Source organism: Desarmillaria tabescens (assembly GCF_030435595.1).
Source record: "Desarmillaria tabescens strain CCBAS 213 chromosome Unknown EV420scaffold_338, whole genome shotgun sequence".
NCBI classification, from domain to species: domain Eukaryota; kingdom Fungi; phylum Basidiomycota; class Agaricomycetes; order Agaricales; family Physalacriaceae; genus Desarmillaria; species Desarmillaria tabescens.
Genome location: NW_026848637.1, coordinates 1 through 26,255, shown reverse-complemented (window position 1 = coordinate 26,255; position 26,255 = coordinate 1). Strand labels below are relative to the sequence as shown.

Genomic DNA, 26,255 nt, shown 5'->3' with positions numbered 1-26,255 from the left:
TTTTCCATTCAGCATTTTATTATTTTTAACACCTTCACGCGTACCGGTTATTGATATTTCGATTATGGTCCCATTTGTAACTTTCTCCAGCAGTCTAAGAAGACTAATTTCGAAATCTGAATAGAATAAGCAGAGGAAATAAAACACGAGCAAGTACACACCTCGAAGACCAGGATTTTTGTCGTCTGAACGTATTTTATCGATTCGCACTGGCTTCCCACTCAATACCGACAGTACCAGGCGATTACGAAAGTGTTGGTGACCGCTGTATTGGAGCAAAGAGCCTGATTGTGCCATTTGACGACAAAGGAAAAAGGAAAGGCGCGGCGTGTACGACGACTAAAAAGGAAACCGGGCTTCGACTCGGATTATCAATATTCGATACCTCTCTCCTCACATAAGTATAGCTGGTATCCTATGGCGACGACGGCAAACCCTAATGGTATCGCGAGCCAGGACTGGGCAGGGCGCTACGACCATATAGACCAAATACTCGACATGCCAGGTCCCCGTACAGATCCCGCATTCATGGCAGGGGACGGGGTGCGCGTGTTTTCCTCTCGAACGGCCCACTCGACACTGACTGACGACTGGCACAGGTCAAGGACTTTCTTCGCAACCAGGCCAAGATCCTAGTCATCGGGGCAGGTGGTCTGGGCTGCGAGATTCTCGCCAATCTTGCGCTTACCGGGTTCAAGGACATTCATGTTATTGACATGGATACCATTGATATCAGTAATCTCAATCGACAGTTTCTATTTAGGTAGGCGCTGCTATGTCTCGTTCGTACGTCTCGCGTGGCTCATTTGTCTCAGGCCGAAAGACGTTGGTCAGCCCAAGGCAACGGTGGCGGCAGAGTTCATCATGAAGAGGGTACCGGGAGTCAAGGTCACGCCGTGAGTGTGTTCAGAATATTGAACAAGACAAAACTAACTATTATGAAGGTACTTTGGCAAGATACAGGATAAGGACGACGAATATTACATGCAATTTAATCTCGTCATCTGTGGCCTCGATTCTGTCGAAGCACGAAGATGGATGAACGCGACGCTAGTCAATCTTGTCGATCCTGAGAACCCGGAGAGTCTGAAGCCTCTAATTGATGGAGGCACAGAAGGTTTGTAGTCACATCATTGGGGCATACTTCCCAGCTAAGGGTATCTAGGTTTCAAGGGACAAGCCCGCGTTATCCTACCAACAATTACGTCGTGTTATGAATGCTCTCTGGATATGCTGAACAAACCTACTGCTTTTCCCATCTGTACTATCGCCAACACGCCACGCCTTCCGGAACACTGCATAGAGTGGGCATCCGTGCTCGAATGGCCGCGTGTGCATGGAGGTGAACCGCCCGCCCACGAGCTCGATTGGCTTATTAACCAGTTTTACAGACAAGAAGATGGATACTGACGATCCAGACCATATCAATTGGCTATACACCGTCGCGTCTGCACGCGCAAGAGAGTTCAAAATAGAAGGCGTGACATGGTCACTCACCCAAGGAGTGGTCAAAAATATCATCCCAGCTATTGCATCTACGAATGCTATCATTGCAGGTTTGCGTTCATTTCCCCATCCCAAAAATATCAAACTAACCATGGTCGATAGCGGCTTGTTGTAATGAGGCTTTCAAGATTGCCACTAGCTCAGCTGCTTTCTTGAACAACTACTTCATGCTCATCGGCACCGAAGGTATCTATTCGTATACGTTTGAACACGAAAAGCGAGACGATTGTCCCGTATGCGGTGGGGAATCCTTAGAGATGCCCATCAGCGCGGAGGTTACTGTCGAAGAGTTGATCGACATGCTGACAGAAAAGCAGGATATGTATGTTCCTTACCTTGTCGTATTTTCAAATGCTAATGTCTTCTACAGCCAGATCAAGAAGCCATCGTTATCATCTGGCCCAATACAATTTATCTACAGGCTCCTCCTCAACTGGAAGCCAGCACCCGCCCCAACTTGCAGAAGAAGGTATCGGAGCTTCTTCCAGGGAGGAGAGGTTACTATTACTGCCAGCACGCTACCTTTCAGTCTTTCGCTGAACATCACTTACAAGTAATAACTGTATAACATCTTTTCCTGTCATATTGCTGTCGCATTGTTGTAACAAAGAAATACAAACAAAATCTAACATCCCCTCGTCCGAAAATTTCCTTTCAATATCCCTTTCGTTATGAGTTGAAGGAAGGAAGGGCTGCAATATCGCCTTCTTGATGACTTTTGGACAGTCATCGAGGAGCTAACTCGACATAGCCTTGAAATGTTACTCCGACGTAGCACCAATAACAGTAGAGCGCTAGACGAGAGTTAGGGACAAGTCTACGCGAAGCCTGTGAAAAGCATAGACAGCCGTATCGGAAGCCTTCAGGTGCAGGAGGTCGCCTCGCCATGAGCCAAACACTTAAACCTTCCCGCAGTGCAACAAAAGTGTGTTCACAGCAGGGACTATCACATAGCGGTCGAGCCGAAGGGCTATCACAAGAGATCGCTGACAGCAATTACATCTCACGAGGAAGGTTGTGTAACGGTAGAACGGTTGCCAGAAAGCATCAACAGATGAGTAAAATTCATCCCGCTAAACGCCAAATGCTCTAGATCCCCAATTAAAATGGCACACAATCAAATTCACAAAACCAAAATTGAAACTTCTGGAAATGTCTTCGAACGGATCTTCACTTAATATAAGACGGTTGTCATGGGCATATCTTCGCAGGTGCATAGATACATGGATGGTTTTTGTACGTCGACGTAGATATGAAAGAGACGACAGCTAAGGAATGAATTACTGGGTGGGCGTGAGTATCAAGTGAGATAAAAAGTAAAGGCCAACGCACATCCACCATCTCAACATCCGTTGACGTATTTTTCTTCCTGTCCTTGCGATCCAAGATTGCGCGCCTAAGAGAATCCTCAGTAAATTTGATAAAATTCCACACTAAAGCAACGCACCTGTCCTTATCCATTTTGATGGTCGTGATGACCACATTGCTGGGGTGGATACCGATGGGGGCAGAGGCACCATTGGACTTGTCCCGTTGTACACGGTCAACGTGGATAACCCACTTCTTGCGGTACACCTGTGTCACCTTTCCCTCCCGTCCCTTGTACTTGCCACGAACAATGCGAACTTCGTCGTCCTTGCGAACGGGTAGCGAACGAGCCTGAACACATTAAAATGAGGAAGTATTCCAGCAAGCGAGATGGAAGTAGATGTACGTTGTGCTTGCCGCGGAGCTCCTTAGAGAGAGCAGAGGACATAATCTTTCGGCGAATAGATGAGGGCGCATCGAAGTGAGCCTTGCGGGCCTTACGCCGCGAGGATGAGACGTCTACCAAAATGTATTAGTCTCAGCGTCATCCAGTTTCAAAGTTGCGAATCCAGCCATATTTCTGGCCAAAATCTTCCGGGAAAAGACAGATGGGTAGGTATTGAGCATAACACCCACCTGCAGAGAATTTCATGGAGGGCGACGACGGCGTTCTTGAGGTCTTGAGGTCGAAGGCGGCGTTGAGGAGAGCACTTTGCGTTTGAGGACTTTGTTCCCACGCCAAATTTCTGTGCCACGTGACAGGGTTTACCACGGTTCCAAGGCTTCTCTAAGTTCGCTTCCTAAAAGTTCATTCTAAGTCGACGTATAACGTTCAAAGCCAGACTTTTTGATATCTAGAGGTGAGGCGAATATTGTCGCATGTATATGCAACTATTCACACAATATCTATGGTCACTTTCTCCCAACGTTCTCGCTTAAGGATCTAACTTCGAGACACTATCATGGCGAACTTGAGAAAAGGATGCGAGAAAGTGTCTCCTCGCAAGGGTCAAGAAAAAGAAAGTCGACTTGGTCGTCACCTTTGGAGCGATTCAAATTAAATACCGCAACCTTTCCTCCGTGCTTATGTAGAATATCAACTTTAAAAATGGTATTCACAGTACTATCCCGAGGAGCTAATATTTCCAACTTCTTCGGAATACAGAGAACAGATAGCGCTAGGTGTGCTGTATTAGGAGATGCTCTCGAAGTTCTACTTCATCATAAGAATGCTATTGACCAAGCAAACAGAATATTCGTACGCCAGCCATCTAGAGAAATAGAACGTCTAGATAGGGCTTGGATTATCTTCGAATGCCTTTTGGTAGATTGAACGAAACACGTGAATATTTGAGGCAGAGAGAAGGATTTTGCACCTGAGGGGTAGCTAGTGTGTTCAAGTCATACTTTTCCCATACTCCTCCAGCACCACGAAAAGGGGAAATTCCTAGAGAAACTGTCGAGTGATGTTATTCGAGCAATTGTGGGAATCATTCATCACCTGAAGCCGCGGACAGTCCTGCACCAGTGATAGCAATTATTTTTCGACTACGAGAAAGTGCATCAAGGAAGTCTTGCACAGTGTTAGAATGTACTGGTGATTCCATTGCAAGTACTGGGAGATACACTTGGGGAGGAAATCGTTGATAGGTCACTGGTGGCGGTGCTTCGAGGCTCGATCATCCTTCTCTCTTTCACACATGCCAACAGACACCAAAGTTCGCTCTACTAAGCTCAAATTTAAAGGCGACAAGACTAAAAAGAAACGGAAAAGAGATGCTGACGACGAAGGTCGGGCGAGTAGTAGTAGGCACAAGGAAGACGACAAGGATCCTGACACTTGGGTATTCCCTGAAAATGCCATCGAAATTCGTGGTCCTACATTCATCATTCACCCCTCCGATCCTTCTCCAATATCCGTAAATTTCAATTCTACCACCAACCGTGTCGTCTTGCACGTCCTAGACAAGGAGAAATCTGAAGACGACGATGAGCCAGTCCCAAGTCTTCTAGAGCGCACGCCGACAGATGTTTCCCAGGTATGGGTCATCACTCGCGTTGCAGGCTCTCCGACCATCAATCTACGAACAGGTACAGGCGAAGGAAAGTTCCTCTCTTGCGACGTGCATGGCATCGTCACCTCAGACCGAGACGCACGGGGCCCGCAGGAGGAGTGGACGCCTGTGCTCATGCCAGATGGGATGGTAGCATTCATGAATGTCTACGAGAAGTACTTGAGCATCGACGAGGTTGCTGGAGGTGCCCTGCAGCTGCGCGGAGATAGTGAAGAGGTGGGGTTCAAAGAGAGATTTTGGATCAAGATTCAGAACAAGTACAAAAAAGAGGCCACTGAGGAAGAGAAGAAGAAGAAAGAAGGTCTCGCAGGTCCTCCGGTAATTGACGAGTCTAGTTCCAAGTGAGTGTGAACCTCTCCTGGTGGTTTCTTAGACTAAACGATTGCCGCGTAGTCGGATGTTCCAGGCTTGGGGTGCCGGACGGAGTATCGTCTCCAAGGAAGACAAGAAAGAGGTGCTTTTCAAGACTACATCATGAGCAATGCCCGTATTGACTTTCTTTGTAGCTGAAGCGTGCTCGCAAAGAAGGACGTTTAGCTGAAGCCATGCTGGATCGTCGGGCCAAGCTGAAGAGGTGTGTTTTTGACTTTGACCCTTTACTATGCTTCTCACGTTCTTCTAGTGACAGGTTTTGTTGACTGTATTTTACATGTATATATGCTCTCCGGCGTGTAATGGAAGCCAGAACATGCCGTACTACCCTGAGAGAACCTGTCTTACCGTCACACTGAAGAAGATTTCTAGTCCAAGTTACGACAAGTGCAGATCGCGAGCATGTGATGTTTGTTGAATTTTTGTCGCTCTCTCTTTCTCAGACCATCACATTCGATTCTTCCGTGTTATGGAGTCCTCGTGAGTTTTGTGTTTGCCATTTTTTGCTTCACTGATGCACCGTTTCATAGTACCAAAATACCAAAACCTCCCAAGTTGAGAAAAAATGAGCCTATATGTGACCTGCTTCACTACTTGGAACCAGCGGGTATCAGCAAGTCGGATTTCGAAACCATAAAGGTAGACTTTACATCCTCTTGTTGACTTCACTCATATTCTATAGACGTATATTCGCATTTCGTCCTTCCAGTGCCACTGGGGGCTGATTCCTCTCAAGTTTCGAAATGAACAACCAGCGCATGCTTGGCGAGAGTTTGAAGCAGCTGTATGTCATGTTGATACAAAGCATAGTCATTTTGAATAACACCGTTTTTCAAGGTTCTTCAAAAATACCCTCGTCTTCACAAGTTCGAGCATGCTTGGCCCATCGAGGCCTACTTTGATAGATGGGTTCGTAACGACAGATACAAGAAGATCCATCGCGATAAAGCCAAAACTGGCGACCGAACGCCATCACGAGGCATCAGCGAACCGGATAACAAAAAAATCAAACTCGAAGAGGGGTATACTTTCTCTAGGCCATACAGAACCCGTACCGTGCTAGGAGATATTAGTAATGTGAGCGCTAGGATAATCCAAGATTTTTCCAGCTTATCATACGATATTTGTTAGATCAGCCATAGTCAGGTGTCATCTTTTCGCAGAAACGGGCACCCAAGTCCATCTTCGCCGGCCCTGAAGTCAAACGACGCAGTACCTCTTGTATACATCCAGAGCCCCACATCCGACCCCGGTTCTACTCGAGCATCATTCCAGCCACTGGTTAATTTTCCATTTGTGCGCGCAAGCACAATTGACTGCGTTGGCCTTCTCTCCCAATCTCTAACACCTCCTCGGATCCCCAGTGGTGCCCCCATCTCTGTACCTCTGGCTGCCGATGTACCTGCCAGCAACGTAGCTCAGGCATCAACTCCAGCACGAGGCACTGACGGGAGTACCAGCAGCGGGCCAGCTCCCTCTCTGGTAAGCAGCAGTCTGGCTGAGGACGGTGAATCTTTTCCTCGCTCTCCAGAAGCTTGCCTCACCTGTGGTGCTCAACCCGAAGTGGACCAAACCTACAACTCCGAATTGCTCCGCTTTCTGGATGCTAACAGAGAGAACAACCTCCTCTCCATTCTCAGGATGGCAGGGATCTTTACCAATCATCACCTTCACTTGCTGATCCAGATGAACGAGAAAGAGCGAGATGCATTCTTCCATCTTCTTTCGCCCGAGTACCTCAACGAGGTCACTGCAATGAATATGAAGAAAAGGCTGGAAGACTATGCACAGCGATCCACGTCGCACAAATCGAGCTCATCTACGGAAGGAGACGCGATACCTGAGCCATCTGAAGATGTTGAGGATGAGCTCTTGGATCGAGCGTGTTTACCCGACAGATTTGCTCAGGTCATGCAGATCTCTAGGGACAAGTATGATGAACTTGCTGTAAATATCTATCACACTAGTGCACAAGAGTCTTGTACTAACATGTTGTTTCCAGAAAACGATCTCTATCTGCTTCAAACGGGCTGTCACGGAAATCCCTGAAGAATTGTACTTCCATGACATCACGGAAAGTCAGTGGAATGCCTTCGTTTCGGAGGTATGTCTTGCGCTATTGTATGGGAGAAAGCAGGTTTTTAACTTTCTCTTCTAGGTTTCCCAAGCGCATCCATTTGTATCACATTACGCGAAGATGTGGCCCATCGAAATCTATGTGAGGAGTCAGATGAAGCGACTAGTACATCCCCACAGGTATTCATAGTTCTCCGTCCTCTGCTCCCCCTCTGACTGTGTACCCCTAGACGGGAGAGCCCGTTTTATCGTCCTCTTTGCAGGACAAGGTCGTACAGATTTTCACGTGTCCTGGTCGTCAACACATGATTCCGGGCTTCAGCAGTTATCCCATTCCTACAATGCTCCAACATCATTTCCGCTTACGCCATATCGAGGAGCTTATTCCTGCTGCATTGCTAATTGGAATACGAAGCAATGAAGACTTCGTGAGGATGACTGAGATGGAAGATGGGTTTGTTGAGACGCTCCTTATCAATACGAAGTCGGTCAGACTGTCCTTACTGCATCGCTACTTGTTGCAGCTGGCTTTTAAGAAGGCGTAGCCCCGAAATTGTTTTTATCTTCGTCTCTTACATAAATACACGAGCCTGTTCAAACATTTCGTACAATTGCGGCATCCGATGACATCATTATTGAAGGTTATAGGCACATATGGGTGCGGGGTCATTCCTGTCACCAGTAGTCGTGCTGACACAACTGAGGAGGAGGAAAGCAAGGAGACGAAGTAATCCAGCATCATTGCCTGAGTTTGGAAGGTGGAACAAGGAGCTGACCGTCCTGTCATTACAATAGAATATGCACACGAATTCCCTAGTATAGGTATAGAAATGGATAATAGAGTTCGGAAAGAAGGCCAGATTACTCTGCATAGGTGTCCTCGTATACTGTGGGATTAATCCGCTCAATCACCGAGCTAACTCTCTCATATACCGCAAACACGATCGCCTGACCAGGAGCCACGCGTAAGATACGCGGAGTTATACCCTTGTAGAACGACCTCACTCCCTCAGCCTTCCACATGTCCTCAGCGATACCGTAGATGCGACGGAATGCCGACTGACCAGGGATGGCGGTACTCTTCTGTAGACCTATTGCAAACTGGAATTAGCTCTGCATAAGAGAACAAAACATATTAGCTTACGAGTTTTGATAGTGTCTATAGGTGCATTCGACATGGGACCGGCGGCGCCAGAAATGAGACCAATAATCATGTGTTGGTAGGAAGGGAGCTCAGGAAGATCAGGTTGCCACCGCTGGGCTGCCTTCTTCAGCTCTTGGTACACGGTAAAGTTGGCTCCCTGGTTTGTCGCTTGTCGAAGCGCGGTAAGAGAGACACCGCGATACAATGTGGAGAAGCCTTCTTCCCGCACAATGGTATATACTGCATGAGCGGCATTCCGGTACCGCGGAGTCTCGAGAGGATCGGCCAAGGAGTGCTGTTGTGCCTGCAAGCGAATTTTCACTACTTCCATGGGCGTTACGACAGCGACAGCCTCGGTAGTTCCAGCGCCAAGGCCAGCTATGGGAAGAGATTTATCAGAGACGGTATTCGATGATACTCAGAAGACCGGCATACCAAGGAAGATATTCCCAAGACTTGTCTTCCCTGTCTCCTTGTCCGCCAGCCAGCCCTTGTATGCCTCGAAACTAGCAAACCGGATGGCCATTTTTGGGACGATACCAGACAAGACAGCGCCTAGACCCTTGTAGAGAGCCAAAGGGGTCTCCCGGCGTACGATGTACGTGCCAGTGGCGAAGAAACCTCTTGGTTTTGTCTAGCTCATTCATAAACACGATGGATGACTGGCACACGACAACGAGACTCACCCCTGGTGCACGCCCAGACTTGGAGAGCTGCATCCGGACCTTTATGGTGTCCAAGGGTTGACATGTTAGCTGTGGAAGGAGTAGCCCAGTGAGCACGTCGCGCGATACGATGGTAAGATGACTTGTACCGCTTCACAAGCACCTGCTATACCGCCTGCAGTGATGTGGGTTGCAAAGCCGACGGGCTTCTTGTTACCGTTTCGCGACATGATATTGGGAAAGGCGAGATGGTCGAGCTCGTCGTAGCTGGCGGCGAAGAGAAAGGTAAAGACGAGGAAAGGCGGTACTTAGGAGTGTATGGACGAGGTTCAACATGTGACTGGAGAGTCGACCTATATAGACTGTCATATTTGGTTCCGTGCGGGCCTCCGAGTCGTCGTCGCTGTCCACAATCAAGATGCGGGGTCCAGGGAAATCACATCTTCCGGTTCACCCCGTTGCCGGATTGCCGGTGCCAACCTCCATATTTTTTTTTTCGCGCATTAACCAGCCCGCCCTGCCCGTCACCTTGCAGCAACGTACGTGAGTATAGCTAACGACGAGACCGCCCAAGTGAAGTATATATTCAATTCATATTATCCGGCAAGTCCTTTAAACATCGCTACATTTTTGTTCCATAACATGCCGACATGCCGTCGGAAATATCGTCCCAGAATAGTCTGAACCTGAGTACGTTGATAGGCTTTTAAGCACTTTCCACAATCTACGATTCTTGCGGTGGTCACTTAAAAGTCGTGGTATCAGGGAATTCAAAATACACGTACGCGTATGGGGATCTTCGAATATTCCTTTTTGCGTTCTCTCTAGTTTTCCCACCGGAGCTTTGTGCCATGCATATGCTTCCAAGTTCCAAGTATGTAATCGAAGAACACATTCACTCCACAGTCGCGCAGATCTCTCCAAATTGTCTTGCAAGCATGTGATCATGTTCAACTTTGAAACAGAATAGTAATCCGATATTATTTCTCTTTGCAAGCATTACAAAGTGGGTGTTCATTTTGTCGGGATCTTTGAATCCTTTCTCACTCATTACTAGGTAGACATGGAGAAACCTAAAGAGTTCTATGGCCCTCCATGGAAATTAAATATAAAGAGGCTCGCTAATTATCTTGAAAGTGTGGGCGGCATGACCAAATCTCAGTTCGAGGGAATGAAGGTACTTTGCCTCAGGATCGTATCACTAACTGATCTCATTATTATCAGAAACTCATACAAGACGCTCAGCGGTGGGGGCTATCCATTGGAAAGCTTCACGAAGACCAGCCAAAACACCTGTGGAACTCATTAATTGCCAACGTACGCTAATGTCATATAATACTCTCCGTCTTTCTCTCACACATGCATTAGCTTCTCGATAAGTACGAAGTATTGGACAAATTTCATGACTTTTGGCCCGTGCAGGTGTACTGGGATGCATATTCCTATCGGACATTCTCATACCGCAGTCATAAAAAGAGTCCCACAGCAACACGGCAACGTAGTAGGCTTACACACTTCAATGACGGTTTGTCTCCGGGTCATGAGGTGAGACGATTGAGGGCTACTTCTTTGGATGAAGCACGGAAGACGAAATACATCGGTCAACCACCCCCAGGATTCCGCAAGGTTGGTGGGGAACCTTCCTCTTCTCGCAGGGCATTCCGAGATGTTCAGAATGTAAGCTCTCATCTGCATTTTTCTGCGAAGTCTGATACATCTATCTGCTAGTTTGCCCCCGTTCGGTCGCCTTCTGTGCAAATACTTGAACCTATCGCTGGTGGCTCATCGCCCTCAAATCCGATAGATCTCCGTACTCCAAGTCCTTTCGTTCAAAGATCTGTACCGTTATCTGCCCCACCCGCTTTTGGTCTCTATAGCAGTCTACCTCTATCCCTACTGGACCCACTTTGACTCTCAATAATGCGTATACATTCACGAGTCCTTCACCATCAAGGATTAGCATTTGGTCTTCTACTAGCTCTCCAGCACGCACGCCTCCGTTCTCCAACGCAACTACGCTGCAAGGATGCAACACTCCTGAGCCTACAACCCGCGTTGCCCAACGAATCTGGCCTGAAGCCTGCCTCTCATGCGGCGCCCTACCTAAACTTGAAAGAGCCGATACTTCTGAGCTCCCTGTGTTTCTCAACTTAGACCGGAACGACGACCTGCTCGGTATCCTCAGTGCGAACGGAATCTTCACAAACCACCATCTCCACCTGGTGATGCAGATGACTCCAGAGCAACGGACTGATTTCTTCAACACCACATCTATCAGCGCATTCCGAGCACTGGGTTTGCGAGAGGACATCGAAAAGTATGCCAAAAGACTGGGATTCAGGAGGAAGGAGTACAAGTTCTCTTTTCCGCTGCCTGGACAGATTGTCCCTCGGCCAAATGAGGATACCCTAAACGAGCTTTCCAAGCCCATAACAAAGCATGAGAAATTCGGAGAGGCGATGAACATATCTATGGACTTGTATTGGGATGTAACGGTACGCTGCTTTCTCCGTCCAACAAGCCAACACTGATCATCCATTCTAAGAATGTCCTGCTGACAAAATTCAAGACCATCGTCGAACCTTTTCCCCAGACCCTGTTCCTGGATGAGGTCAAGACCCAACATGCTCACAAGTGGGATGAATTTCAGCGAGTTGTATGTCCCATCTTATCTGTTTCAGAATCTCAATTTCAATATCCCCTCTGTAGGTCTGTAATGAAAGTCCTGTATTGTTAAATTACGAAGATTACTGGCCCATCGAAGTCTATATACGACGGCACCTCGCACAGACTCCTACACCTCCGCAGGTATATTACTTCTCGCTTTTGTTCTATCCCCTCGTTTTGACCCACCGACGGACAGACACAACCGTCTTGGTCGCCATCCTTATTCCAAACAAAGATGGCCAAAGTTTTCCAATGCCCGGTACACCTGGTACCCGCTCTGGATAGTTATCTTATGTCAATCATGCTCCGTGTGCATTTCAAGACATCGGGCATTGAAGAACTCATCCCGGCAGCCGTTCTTCTTGGGATCAGGAGCGACGAGGACTTTTTGAAAATGGTGAAGATGGACGATTTGCAAGTTCAAATGATTATCGAGCACGACAAGTCTGTTAAGTTGACACCTTTGCACAAATATCTTTTGAAGCTGGCTTTCAAGAAACCGGCGACGATAGACTAGACAAGTATTTTTGTCATCTTGTTGGGCTGAATTATGAAGGGTATTCATTGCTACGAGGGAGAATTAAATAGTGAAGGAACAAATACAAACCATGCCTATGTATATACTAGTCCATTCATCGCCGTATCCAAGTTGATTAAAAGATAACATCGCTGTCTTTGCTACTCAGCAGATCGGTGGATTCCTGATCTTCCTGGGGGTTTAATGGAGGCTCTTCAAACTCAAAAGGTTGCTCTGGAGGTGCGTTGTTTCGCTTTTTCTTCCCCTGTACTTTCTTCAGCCTGGAAATGGTATGTAAGATATAGTGACAACGGGGATAAGCGAATTACGCGCCTAAAGAACTCCTCACGGTCCATCTCATCCAGCTCACTCAAAATGTACTTGATGGTATTTTCCAGTCGGGGAATGACAACGTGCTCGATGGCATTGACTCGTCGATTCGTCGCTCGAATGACTTCGTCGAGGATGGTGAACGCCGTCTGCAGTGACGCCAACTCGACGAGGGTCTCGATTGCCTTGGCATACACTTCCTTTGCGCGCAGGACTTGCTGACCGCCCCGTCCCAATCCCGTGAGATTAAAATCTATATAGCGCCCGTCATCATCAGCCAGGTATCGACTTTGTCCGACGTACCAGAACCAGCGACACGATCAACCTCAAATGCAGGAAGGACAACACCAGATACATTCTCTTGCTTTGCTTTCACCCTGAACGACGCCGACTTGGCTTGCTCCTGCACGAGATACGATATGTCTCCTGTCGCATAGGTGACCTCTGCCATTGAGAATGAGGCCAACTGCATGACTCTGCCCATCTTTCGCTTTGCCTGAAGTCGAATTGAGTAGCCATCCTACGCATAAAGTCGAATACGACAGACCTCGTCCACCTTTCTGAGGATAGCTCGGAACCTCGTCGTGAGAGCGTCTCGTTTCTTGGCAAGAAGAGAGTGACCGGTCTGTGCACCCTTGAGTCGCAGTTTTGTATTTGTGAGAGCCATTCGCGTTGCGAAGATATTTTCACGAGCACCGGTGCCGGACATGGTGAAATTGAAGAGCAAGCGTATAGTGATGACGCAGAGATTATTGAAACGATGCCAAAATAGGCAGTTGGCCGCTAAATACCGCGAGTAATTCTTGTGAAAACTACAAAAAACTAAGCAGAAATCGCCTGCGTTTTCAAAGCATTTTTGGTTATAAGAAGGAATTGGATCCAGATATTGGCTGGGAATGACGTATGTATTGACCTGTATGTCGTGCTCGTGCTAAGTATTGCAGTCTCTTGCTCCTTGTCCTCTTACCATCATGGCTCCCGTCCGACTCCGTCATCCCAAGGGCACATCTACCATATCCATCCCTTTTGACGATGAATCATACACCGTCCAGGATCTCCAGCAAGAAATACGAAAAGTCACCGACATCCTTCCGTCCCGTCAAATATGTATGTCGGCCCTCTTCAAGTTCTGCGGTGTTTAGATCTCTGTTCAAGTGAAGCACGGGTACCCACCGCGGGGTTTAACGTTGATTGGAGAATTACCAGTTTCCAGTCTGGGACTTACTCGTGGCGATCAGCTCATTGTCAGTGAAGAACCAGGACATGCACCCGACCGACCGCGGCCATCCCCATCAGCGAACACTGCGTTTAAGTCGGCGCCGTCTACCAGAAATTCATCCATACCTATCATACCTGCATCCTCGCCAGCTGCTGCAAACACGTCAGAAAATGTACCGACAGAAGGAGGTTATCTTATACATCGCGTAAGTAACGCTCTGGATTACAAGATAACAAAGTCGACACTTCCGATATCAGGTCGTTCCCGATGATAACTCCTGTCTCTTTTCTTCAGTCGCTCTTATTTTCGAACAGGACATCGCTAAAGCCCCACAAATGCGTCAAAGTGTGTTCAGCGATTGAATCGTCATTCAGATGGCATCTGATATTGATCCGCAGTCGTCGCCGAAGGTATTAGAGCAGACGCGGAGACATACAATGAAGCTATTCTAGGGTATTTTGTCTTTCATTGCCTACTCCTTCTGTTATTTTACATCGTGACTCTAGGAGGCCTCCTGCTGATTATATATCCACGATTCTTAAACCCTCAACATGGGGAGGTGCTATTGAGCTAGGCATCCTTGCAGCCCACTATAAAACCGAAATATGCTCTATCGATGTGGAGACTGGCCGGGTCGATCACTTTCCTCCTGGCCCGCATGGCAGTGGAACGAGATGTATACTTATTTACTCAGGAATTCACTACGATGCAGCTACGTTGGTGCCGATGTTGGAAGCGCCCGCTGAATGGCATCAGACCGTGTTTCCCGTGGTGAGTTGTTTCTTTTGAACTCCGTTTACATGTCGCTAAAATATGGTTAATACAAAGTCAAGTGCAGATGATTCCGACAGTATATTGGTTGCGGCCAAAAAGCTGACAGATTCTTTACGGGCGAAAAAGGCCTTTACCAATACGTCGACGTTTGACCTGAAATGCGAAGTACGTTGATCTATTCCTCTGCAAAGTTACGTGTACTAAGACCGCAACAGCAATGTGGTCAAGGTTTGAAAGGCGAAAAAGGCGCTCGTGCTCATGCGGAAGAGACTGGACATGTACGATTTGGAGAATATTAAACAACTTTATGACTTGCAGGAACATGTTTAGCCCTGGCCAGAAGCTTATCACTTACAGGCTTTCTGGCGAATGTTCTGCAAGGAGTTTGATAGCCTCGGGCTCCTTTGTAAGAATCTTCTTCCAGAATAAACTCCTTTGCGTTGGCAAGAAAGAGATGCATGAATTTAACAGGTGGAGACGATAAACAAGATACAGGAAGGGATAATGTACAGAAATCAATGTGTAAGCGACACACTTAGAGCTCTCCGTCTATTTCCAGAGTCAAAGGACAGTGGTCCGATGCACCGTATATTTCGCTTCGGATTTCGCACTAGGTTGGCGAGTCAGTAGGCGAGCGATGCTGGCGATAGAATATTTTACCATCTGGACGCGATCTACTAGGCGTTCGCTCAAGACAACTAGATAGACTTCTGTGAGCAAAACGCGCAAGGAAGACAAGTGAAATCGTACACATATCCAATCGCCAACCGATACCTTTAGCTCTACAGTTGAACCGGTAGGAGAAATAGGTATAGTGTTTATCCTCAGGATGCAGTTTCCTCCAGACATCAATAAACTTATGTTCAGCATCTGGCGAATCATCTGGAGGTGAAAGGATATTTTTGTACGCCGTTGTTTCAGCCTCAGTATATCCGGCAGTTTTGTTCCAGTTCTTTTTTGCATTGCAAAGATCTGCTGGAGGTTAAGGATACAGGGCTGGAGGATGAGTAGAGTAGACCACGAGCCTATTTCCGTTGGAGCGACGTTGAGGTCCCCCGTCCAGATGACGGGTTTTTTCTTGTCAAGGTCCCGGATGTATCGCGTGAAGTGAACGTTCCATTCATTTTTAACGCCCAGAGTCTAAGAGGGTCTGACCTTTGTAGGTCGATGAGAAAATGCGAACATACCTTGAGGTCGGTGCCGGCATTGGGAACGTAGGTCGCGACGAGGTAACAGCTCCCGAATTCAAGGGTGATGATGCGTCCTTTGACGATCTCTGGGTCGGGATGTCCTGGAAGGGTTTTATCGACGGACAGAGCCTTGTGCTTGGAGAGAACGGCGGTCCCAGCTGCAGCAAGGGTTCCTCAGCACTAGTTTTAAAAGGCCGAAAGGCATACGCACAGTACGTCTTTTTTGAAGAGATTGACCAGTAGGAATGAGGAAACCGGCTTTTCAGTGCGGGGTCGACAGACTCGTCGTTGACCTAGACAGAAGTGAGAACGAAAAGGACGAGCAAGTGCCATTGCTTACCTTGGTTTCAGTCAACACAAGGACGTCGGGATCCTCAGCCTCGACGTAGAATTTAAACCCCTTCGAGAATGAGACCAGGCCAATCCGACGAACAGCTGACGCACTTTCTTTTGACTCGCTGCCAGTCCACAAACATTCCACGCTGCGATCCTCAGCCCTTTTCGCGACGGGAACGAGATATTCACTGGCAGGACTTTGTTGGTCGGCTGTGCTCCTTCGACGGGAGATTCGACCTTGGCTTTTTTGGTGCTTGTCCCGTCATCGTCGCTGTCCGACGCGGCCTTGCGTTTCGAAGTGCCAGCGCGTTTCGGTGGCATTGACGAAAACAACCGTAGAAGAGGGCGGGAAAAACACAATGGAGGTCTTCTTGGTATCAAAATGTTATGAAGATATACTGTGGAAAGACGCGTATATTGCAAACGATACATGTAGGAAAGGTCTGACGCTCACGGCACCACTGAACAGGCTAGCAAGCTCTTTTACCCAACCGGCCTTCGTCTACGCTATACCTAATCGCCTCGGTCTGCGTGCAAAAAGTCGCAGAGCGGGCACTGTCTAAAAGGTTGCGGTGAAGGAGTAGGAAGTTGGAAAAAGGTTTCTTATAGTAGTGTTTATGCATGCTTGGCAGCGCCGTCTTCCATAGGGGCTTGACTAGCTTGACTTCTCGTTACGCTAATCAACAATTTCGTTCTAATTATGATCTGCAAATAAGTAATCCTGATCCATCGCCTGCTGAACCTACTCATAAACGAAGAGTTTCTCACCGCATCTAAGGCCTGAGAGACCCTAGAACCCACTGGCAGCCAAACCATGTAAAGCAACTACAACCTCGACAATGAAGTCCTTTCTTCAAAGCTTACGGTGACGGTCAAAGAGGTCAAGAGATTCGATGCTCTTGAACTTGTAATGGATACAGTACTGTCCGTGGGCTCCTGTTGGTAGTGACGATACACTGTCGTCGGACGCCAGAGCTAGAGCTCTATGGTCTCTTTGTGCTTGAACTTGCGACCCGCACGATCAGCAGAACGGAATCTGAACTGGTTCCCGTAAAGTTCAAACTCGATGTGTGGTCGATCCAACACTGTGTCTTTCGACTCCTCTGTTGAAGGAATAATGAGTGGCGCAGAGGGGTCATAATTCAACGGGTGTGTAGAAAATAGAGGAACTGCAAGGACAAAGACTGCATTCGCTTTCGGTATGACTTGAAAATAATCAGAACAAGGTAGAGTCAGACGAGACTCGCAACGAACGTTTTACTTGGTCTTCTTTGGTGATGACTTTGAAGGCATTTTCGGATTCGTGAATTACAATACCCGATAAGGCGAGCAAGGATGGATTCTTGCTACGTCGCACTTTGAGGAGCCATGAGCCTGGTATAATGTCATGGAGACAAATGGAAGCACCTGATATAAGAGACCCATTCAAATCTGCCTTCAGAAGTTTAGCATGCATGGATCCGGTCGACGGCATGTCTTTCGTTGTGGGAATACAAGAAGATGTCGATCTTTGGTTAAGCCCAAGAAGTTCTGACATGTATCCCATCCAGAGATGATGCAATGGCAAGAAAATGTTGAATCTAGTGAAACAGATAAGAGGCGAGAAACAATCTGACAATGCACCCACTTTGCCTGATGCTCGTCAAGCTTCCACACAGCTTTCTCTCTTGCTTCCCGTTTTCCGACCAGGCCAAGGCGTTGTTGTTCCTTGTGAGCCTTACGTTTCGCCTTTCGCTCGATACCTTCTTTCTTTTCCCGGCTTTCCTTGACTGGATTTGCAAGTACCACCTTACGTCCGTGTACCCTGGTGGCATATATGTCGGCTGGATCTGAAGATTGCGATACACTGGAAGTGACAAAAGTAGGCGTGAAAGGGGATGTGCTTGAAAGCCTGAGTCGGTGGTTCTAATATCCAAGTCTCAGCACAAAGTTTTCCAAAACAAAACTTTACAGTCACCTTTGTAGAAGACGCAAGATCTTTGTAGAGGTCAATGCTACGTTTTGACCACTCTGCCATAAAGAAACGAGGAAAACAAAAGACAATTTGAAAATTGAAATTAAGACATTGCGTTTGTCCCAGAAGGGGATATCCGACATCACGTGCCCGGATTCATCGCGATCGAACAAAAAGTTGGAGTCTACTCCCGACCACAACCACTCCTTCATCCCCTCTCCCGTTCGTGACGACCTTACCCTCTTTCTGTTCATATTTTGAATGACTTTCTCCTTATGATGCTCACTCATCGTGGTTTCTCAGCCTGGATCGTGGCTAACGGCAAGCCGCTTCCAGAATATTTGGTGGCGGTCGACGCGACTAATCACCGCGTATCGTGTTGGATTCCAAGTGAAGATGGCCAGGGGAGTGTTGAGTGTGTGCTCTGTGTTCAAATTTCTTACCTTCTGCTATAGGCCTTTGCAGTGTACTGGCAAGACCATAACGGCAAGATTGATACATGCTCCTTCATAACTCTCGACGGACTTACCGTACCCGGGAGATTCCTGCACGGAGACGGAATTGCTTATAGATCTGGAGTCAGAACATCCAAGACGACCGAGAGGCCTTTCGTTTTCCAACAAGTAACTGAGGAGGAAGCAAGTGAGTACTAATTTGTGTCCTAAGATCTCTATTTACAAGCATCTCTGTAGGCAAGTCATCTTCCGGAGTCTCCTCGAGAGATGCTGGAATGGTTACTCTGCGTATCAAGAGAGTAAATCGCGTCTCCACTCGACCGCCGGATCCTCATCTATCGCTGTCAACCTCAAAACAGGGTGTGTTACGGTCTGGGGACCACCGTGTTGGGTACGCTCATGCCCGACCTTTCGCTTTCTTCGTTCCTCAAATAAACTCGTGCAGGTTTGGTGACGAAGTTCCGTCCTTCGAGCAGCTTGGTTTCACTTGGATGGTCCGACCATTCCAATCGGGTTCGACTGCCAAAACGCCAAGCACCTATGTGTCATTTATATTCCGATATAGGTCGCGAGGTAATATTCACGTTTTGCTACTTATGCTGGTTGATGCTGAATTGTCACGACAGAGTTTTTGCGCACTCAAGGTATCATGCCCGAGAACGAACCGTCGCCCGTTTCGACTCCAAGACCTCTAGCGAGCTCAAGTAGTCATGCCGGAGCGCCTAACCGTCGAATTGCCAGTGCACCAGTCATAAGTCAAGGATTCGCTACTTCTCCACCCCCATTCATCACCCCCGCACCTTCACCAACGATCTCGTCTGGGCCGGCTAGCCCAGCTTCGTCATCTACAGGGCGATCGTCTTCAAGCAGGTCGTCTTCAAAGGCAAGCTTGTATAATGTAAGTCGAGATTTGTTACATTGTGATGCCTCCATTGATGACCTGTGCAGAGCGGCAATCGTATGCCGACTGCAGATACACGTAGAGCAGTCAGTATGAGACCAGGCCCCTACACACCGACTGGATTGCCAGGTCAAGGAATGATCGGAAGGAGCAAGACACCGCTGCAGCCTCAAAACCAAGGAACGGCTAATAATCGACCTGACGTCAATAATGACTAGAACGAACGCAATGGGCCCCTTAGGGGACTGAACTCCCCACGGAAGGAAAGATAACAGGACCGATCCCAGGACAATGGACCATGTATCAATTTCAGCGCTTACTCTCACAATTGCTTTGATAGCGTACATCAGATGCTTGTGATTACTTTTCTCGCTATCGTTTCTGCTTTCTGCTTTCTGCTCCTCCTTACTGCCCGCTTAACTCTGCTTTATCCCGTTGTCGCTGTTACCTGTTATATATACTGGCTATATGCTTTCACTGTTTTCGATCCCTCAGCTATGTCACCTAAGTAGTTACTTCAATATGCATCTTTTCATTATTTACACCAAAGAGTTAAAGTAGTTCTCGACATCTGCAATATCAATAGGTACTTTGTGAATCTTTCTAAGAGGCATAAAACTCACTGGCATAACCGTTGGATGCGATGGTCGCAGAGTCTGCGACATTTGGGTTTGTACCAAGAGCAGACTCATAAACATCCGGAATACCATCGCCATCTGAATCCGTCAGCGCCTGAAATAAGGAGGTCAGACGGTTAAGCATGTTCCACGCACATTCCCAAGGACTTACTGTTCCTCCGTCAATAGGCCCCGGGCCATTGATCGGTGAGGCTGTTGGGTCTGATATCAGCGCACCCTTGGTGCCTAATGACGCAAGTTCCGTCTCAATTAGGTATGTATCAACGCGATCTCTAACTTTGCTTGCGCCAACGGAGGCTCTGACAGAAGCCAGAACCTGAGAAGAACTGAGCAGGGTAACGACAGTCGGATAGTTGTACCGGGATGTTTGGAAGTCGATGTCGGAATAGTTGTCAGTGGTCGCTGACAGAACCCAGCCGTTCGAAGTGCCATCCTACATTAGAATGAGTCTAGGCGTGCTACAGTCAAGGATTGACAGGAGACTGACCTGGTCGGGGTCGTAATAGTTGTCAGACACATACGCGTGGAAGTTCTCGTTACCGCGAGTGACTGGGAAGGTACATTTCGGGAATCAGCTGGCCATAAATGAAGTAGACATACAAGGATGCACAGATGTTGATGGTCCACTGTACGACAAGAATGATGAGCAGGAATGCTGGGAAGTTCACGCGCCAGACCTGATAAAAACATTTCCGATGATATTCGCGTATGATTGACCGGCCGAGTCTCCAGCAATGTAGCCTTTAATAAGTAACTGTCAACCAGGATCAAAGTTTGGTATCGGGTGGTAACCCGTACCGCCACCGCCACCCCAATTGTACACCTGCACAACGCGTTATCGATCAGAACAAGAGTAGGCGACCAAATGAACGAGCTCGGGCTTCGGGATACTTACGACGTTGTTGACAAAGTCATTGACGCCCTTCACTTTGGGGTTCCGCGTCTGATTGTCAATGTACAGCGAGCGGAGAATACTGACACCTCCATCTGTTTGAATCAGACCGCCGCAGGAATGTGTCTCCAGGCCTTGCGCGATGATACTGTCGGAAATCGTGACGTTGGTTACGTCGCCGTTGATAGAGAACGTTTCGTCTCGGCCCCAAGAGACACTAACGTGATCGAAAATCATGTTTTCGCCGTTGGCTATGGTTATGGCGTCTTTGCCGGAGTCGCCTGCGGGACCGAATGGTATGTACATCATTTATTGAAAAATATTCAAGCGTACCCGAAGTGCCCATGCGAAATCGGATGTACCGGGTTATTGTGTTTGATGCCGATGAGTAGCTAACGCCATTTCCGTATACCGTAATACCTTCTCCTTTGGAGAGTATGATGAGTTAGCGGCACTGTAATTCATGAGACTTACCAGGTGCTGTCTGTCCAGCAATAGTGACGTGACTGGAAACAACGATACGGTCATCGATTGTGATGAGGCCACCCACCGCGAACACGACAATCTGCGAGGAAAATTAGATGGAACTAGTAGCCTTTCAGGAACACGCACTCGATTCGATTCTGATACGGCATCACGGAGGCTGCCTTTACCAGAATCGTTTAAGTTCGTTACGACGTAGACGCTACCTCCTCGGCCACCGGTCGCTTGAGCGCCAAATCCTGTTTTGGAACGCGTGGTGGATACGGACGTTGCAGGGAAGAAACACGCGTACCTTCTGCACCAGGAAATGCAGGAATGGAATATACTCTGGTTACCACCAGAGCCAAAAAGGTGAAGGCCGCAGACAGGTTCATCGTTACTGAGAAAAAAATTAATAGTAGACCTGGAACAATTTATGTCCCAGAGGAAACTGTGTGACTTCATATGACTGCCAGCAACTTCTGTTCAAATGGTCACCGGATGCACCCATGCACATCGATTATACTACCCATGCAGAGAAAAGGAAGCTGCGAGAAACCGAACTTTCTCCAGAGCTACCGTCCAGGCATTTGTCGGCTAAATAACAGCGCTCTGGTGTCCAGAGCTGCCGGACCGTCGGTTACCTCGGAGCGGGACCACATGGAAGTACAGTTATTTACCGGTCAATGAAACAGCAAAATTGGATATTTACTGTAGGTTCCAATTGGTTGGGAATTTTGACTAGGTTTGAATGTAAGAATGTGTAATACTATGCAACAATAAGATACAGTAAAAAAAAGATGCTCAAAGGTGTGGGTACAAGTCCACTTTCACAGCATTATTGTGGCGTGGGTATTCTGGGCTATTTTGAGTCATTGAAACAGTCCGGCCCATGTACCCAAACCTCATTAGTCAGCAACTTGGAATCACTCAAGTGTTATAAGAAAGCGAGATCTCCTTTCCAGTCTCCCTCTGATATACAGCCTCGAAATCTTTGCAGATTTTTCTTGCATCTTTCTGAGGAGCACCAGGTAGTTTGGCAAGCTCATTCTTGTGTGCAATGACTGCCTTTTCCATTAGCTGGTCATGGCATTTGTGAGTAATCTGGCACTTTTTCAAGTTTGATTTAGCATGTCCAGGCATAGTAAAAAATTGAGCAAGAGGAGAAATAAAATTCGGAGGCAATGGGGCAATAATAGGTGCATTGGACTGTCAGACTGTCCATCAAAGGCAATAGCTTGGCAGAACCACACTTTTATCTATGCCCTAGACTCCTCAGATAATGGGCACCTGGTCTCAAACTTGTCATACAGGTTCTTCAGAAGGTCATTAACATTATTGAGGCCTTTGTAGGTGATTACATTCAGATGGAGGACACACATTTCTGGGTCAGATTTTGAGTTCATGAGAAAATAGATATTTTTAGAACAGAAGCCTCAATTTCTCAGAATATTATCCATGTCACATATGAAGAATTACTGTAGAACATGAAGATACAATACACATCAGCAATGTAATACAAATTAATGATGAAGGATGAAGGGAGGGAGAGCAAGAGGCTAAGTGTTTCATTGAACCATGGTGTTGCAATGACCGGTAAATAACTGTACCAATAACATGAAATGGCTTGGTTTCACGGAAACCAAGAAAGATAAAATGTCTCTAGAAATTACGCGTTGTAGCGAATGCGCGTTGTCAGATGGACGATGGTGGCCGCCGTCAAAGAGGTGATTACCAAATCTAGCCGTGAGTTTGTCTACACAGGTGCTGCGCAAACAATGACCGTCGCGTACATGTTTTCCCAGCGCTCTCACTGGCCATGACAGACTCGGAAATCGTACTCTACATTTGGCCGGGACAATGGGGTCTCCGTTCATTCGAACCTATGTGTCTTGCGGCGGTTATCTTTTTGCAGCTCTCCATTCCTGGAAAATTCTCCGTTGTCGAATGTACGAATCCGGAGCTGTCGCCGACTGGTAGGTCAGTGCTACAGGCTAAAGAACATTCAATCAATAACTATTTTTCTCTAAGGAACTTTACCCTTTCTTTCCCACCAACAACACGTCGTGGCGACTCTGTCGGCTATAATGAAGTACGTTACGGGACTGCATGAGAAAAACTCGCGCATCGCTGTATCGTTAACGGCATCCCCCAAAGCCCAGAACGTTGCGTGGTATGAGCACTGCGTGTCTAGCATTGGTGACTTGGTGGTGAGTGTCTCTTCTCTGAGGTGCTAAGACCGAACTCAGGTTTTCTCAGTCACATGTCTTTTACGCTCAGCACGCGAATTGGAACGAGCTGGCGTACCCGGCCCTAGCAAAAATGTATCCCATACCCCAGCGATACTATGTGCCGCTCAGAATCCGTGACATGTATCGGAAGCGGCTGGAAGCGTCAGACCTCTGGACATTGCCAGGCGAAGAATTAGAAAGGAAATCCTTCATAGAACGCTCCAAGCCTGGTATCGAACAGCCAGAAAAGCACAAGGATCGCTTCTTGCGCGTTTTCGAACGCGAAAAGGTATGTCAACCCTTTCGTCCCATCAAACATCGACCTGAATGACGCACCGAAGGTTGCGGAGAAGGCGCGCGCCATCTTTGACATATATTCCCGGTTGCTGGATACGAAGGCATATTTCTACGCCGATAGGTACTGGATAATCATTTGTGTCGTAACTTGATCCACTGACCCGGAAGACAGTCCCACAAGCTTGGATATCTTGGTTGCTGCACATATTCGGATTCTGACACAAACGCCCTTCCCTGATGCCCTTTTGAAGGAACTTCTCAAAAGCTCTTATCCTTCATTAGTTTCACACGCGGACCGCATTATTTCGCTAGCGTTCTCATCGCCTGATTCCGTCGTGCCCACTTCACGACGGAAGCACTCCCTGATGTCGTTAGCTCCGCGTTTCAATCTCAGGCGATCATCGAAAGCTGGGGCAGAACCTAGGTTTGATGCTTACACCTGGTTGTGGTTTGGTCTTGCTGTTGGTGGCGCCGCGTTGTACATATCCAAAGTACCTTTCTTGGATGATTTGTACTGAGACGTAACGCTTCCCATAGTTTGTTTGCTATCCAATGAGTCATGGTATATCAAGTCATGCCAATATGCAAACTACACTAGCTTGGAGGACCAATGGGGAGATTACTATACTGAGGAAAGGCCCGAACCATACTCCTAGGGTTTCCCAGTCCCAGACCGCCTTGCGAACTCCTTCCGGACAGAGAACCAACCAACCCAAGCCGAACAAAGCATAAGGAATGTAATAAACGAATTTTGGTTTCGTTCTCCGAGATGACGCGGGGATATTGAAAGTCGGAATGCCTAGAAGGATTGCCATTGAGGGCAGCGAAGGAAAAGTTCAGTACCGCCGCTGTCCGTAATGGAAATGACAATGGAGGCGAAACGAGATTTAACCGCCTTTAGCACGACACATCAACCGATGCATCTGACGGGGGATAAGCGGCAGGAAATAAACATAGTGTATATTGGTAGGATTGCCGTCATGAGCATGACGGCTACGGGGCAAATCTGTCGAGGAACATCAGTCACATTGAGTTTCGAACCATCATGAGAAAAAAACCGACCCAACTCCTGAAAAATAGCTCGGTATTCACCAAATAAAACATCGTGGCGCCTAAGAGGTGCGTCGATATCATGATTGCAAGCACGTGAAGAACAGGCCGCTTCCTCCTCGTCCATTTCCTGTCAATTGACTTCTCATCTCCCGATGCAGTCCAACCCGCCTCAACCCATAGCCCTAGGCCGGTGAACATCATGGCAACACTAATAAGAATTGCACTAGGAAGATAGAGACCGATCTTGAGGAAATGATCCGGGTCAGTCATGATATAAAAGAAGAAGGACGCGTGTAAGCGTTCCAATAGGTTATTCGTGGTTCTCAACGTGGATTCAATGATACTTTACAAAAATATCTTTAGTAGCGAAACAAAATCGGCACTAGCTACGTACCGTCCAATTGCATGAAACCCATGAGGCCCTGTCGCAGGGAGGGCGAATATAGTGAAGGCATCAATGCGAAATCTGAGATACGTCGGTTAGCGGTCCATGTGACTGCAAGAGAAATTCTTACTGATGAAAGAGTGCATGTACGCCACTGCCTATTCCGCGCGCTTGATATCTTCCATGGTGCAATACATTTTTGAAACGATACAAATATGCCTTCACGCCCTGGTGCTGCCGTACTGAAGCAGGGATCCATGAGGGCAATAAGTCGTACTGATCGGGGAATTCCTGATGATCCATGTAGTCGTAAAGAATGACAGGGACGCCACCAGAATATTTTGAAATGCGTTTGAAAGAATTGAGAAGATCTTGGTTAGGGAGTCGACCGTTGAGACCCTCTAATCAAAACCACATTCATACGTTGTGAAGTTGAACCAAAACATCATACACACCGTGGAAGATACCCAGATGGGAGAACGAATGACCTGGGTAATCGATATTGAGGGCTGTCCATATTACACCAGATGATAAATCTAGATCATTGGTATGCAGGTCTACGAGAATGGAATTGGATCATGAAACAATAATATGGGACAGGACCTCACTTGAGTGGGAAACGCCATGGTAAGCGCTTAGCCAAGCCTGCATTCCCTCAAGATAATCATCACTTATTACAAAAATCAAGTCTTTGGCCCAGAACGAATATCCTGTTGATCAATTACAACTAATCAGAACCGAGTGTTATGTCAGAGTGGACTAAGACGCACGGCGCAAGAACCCAGCGAGTGCTAAGACCGTAGACACA

At 47.5% G+C, this 26,255-nt stretch overlaps 1 protein-coding gene across 1 annotated transcript; it reads right to left on the bottom strand.

Annotated features, from left to right (window-relative positions):
• Nucleotides 1-22,338: 22,338 nt before the first annotated feature.
• On the bottom strand, nucleotides 22,339-22,627 carry EV420DRAFT_1607302 (uncharacterized protein; the record flags this gene model as incomplete). The annotated part of the gene is made up of 1 exon (XM_060475046.1): nucleotides 22,339-22,627. The coding sequence occupies one exon, from the start codon at nucleotides 22,622-22,624 to the stop codon at nucleotides 22,412-22,414; it is 213 nt and encodes a 70-aa protein (XP_060321342.1). The 3' UTR covers nucleotides 22,339-22,411.
• Nucleotides 22,628-26,255: the final 3,628 nt, after the last annotated feature.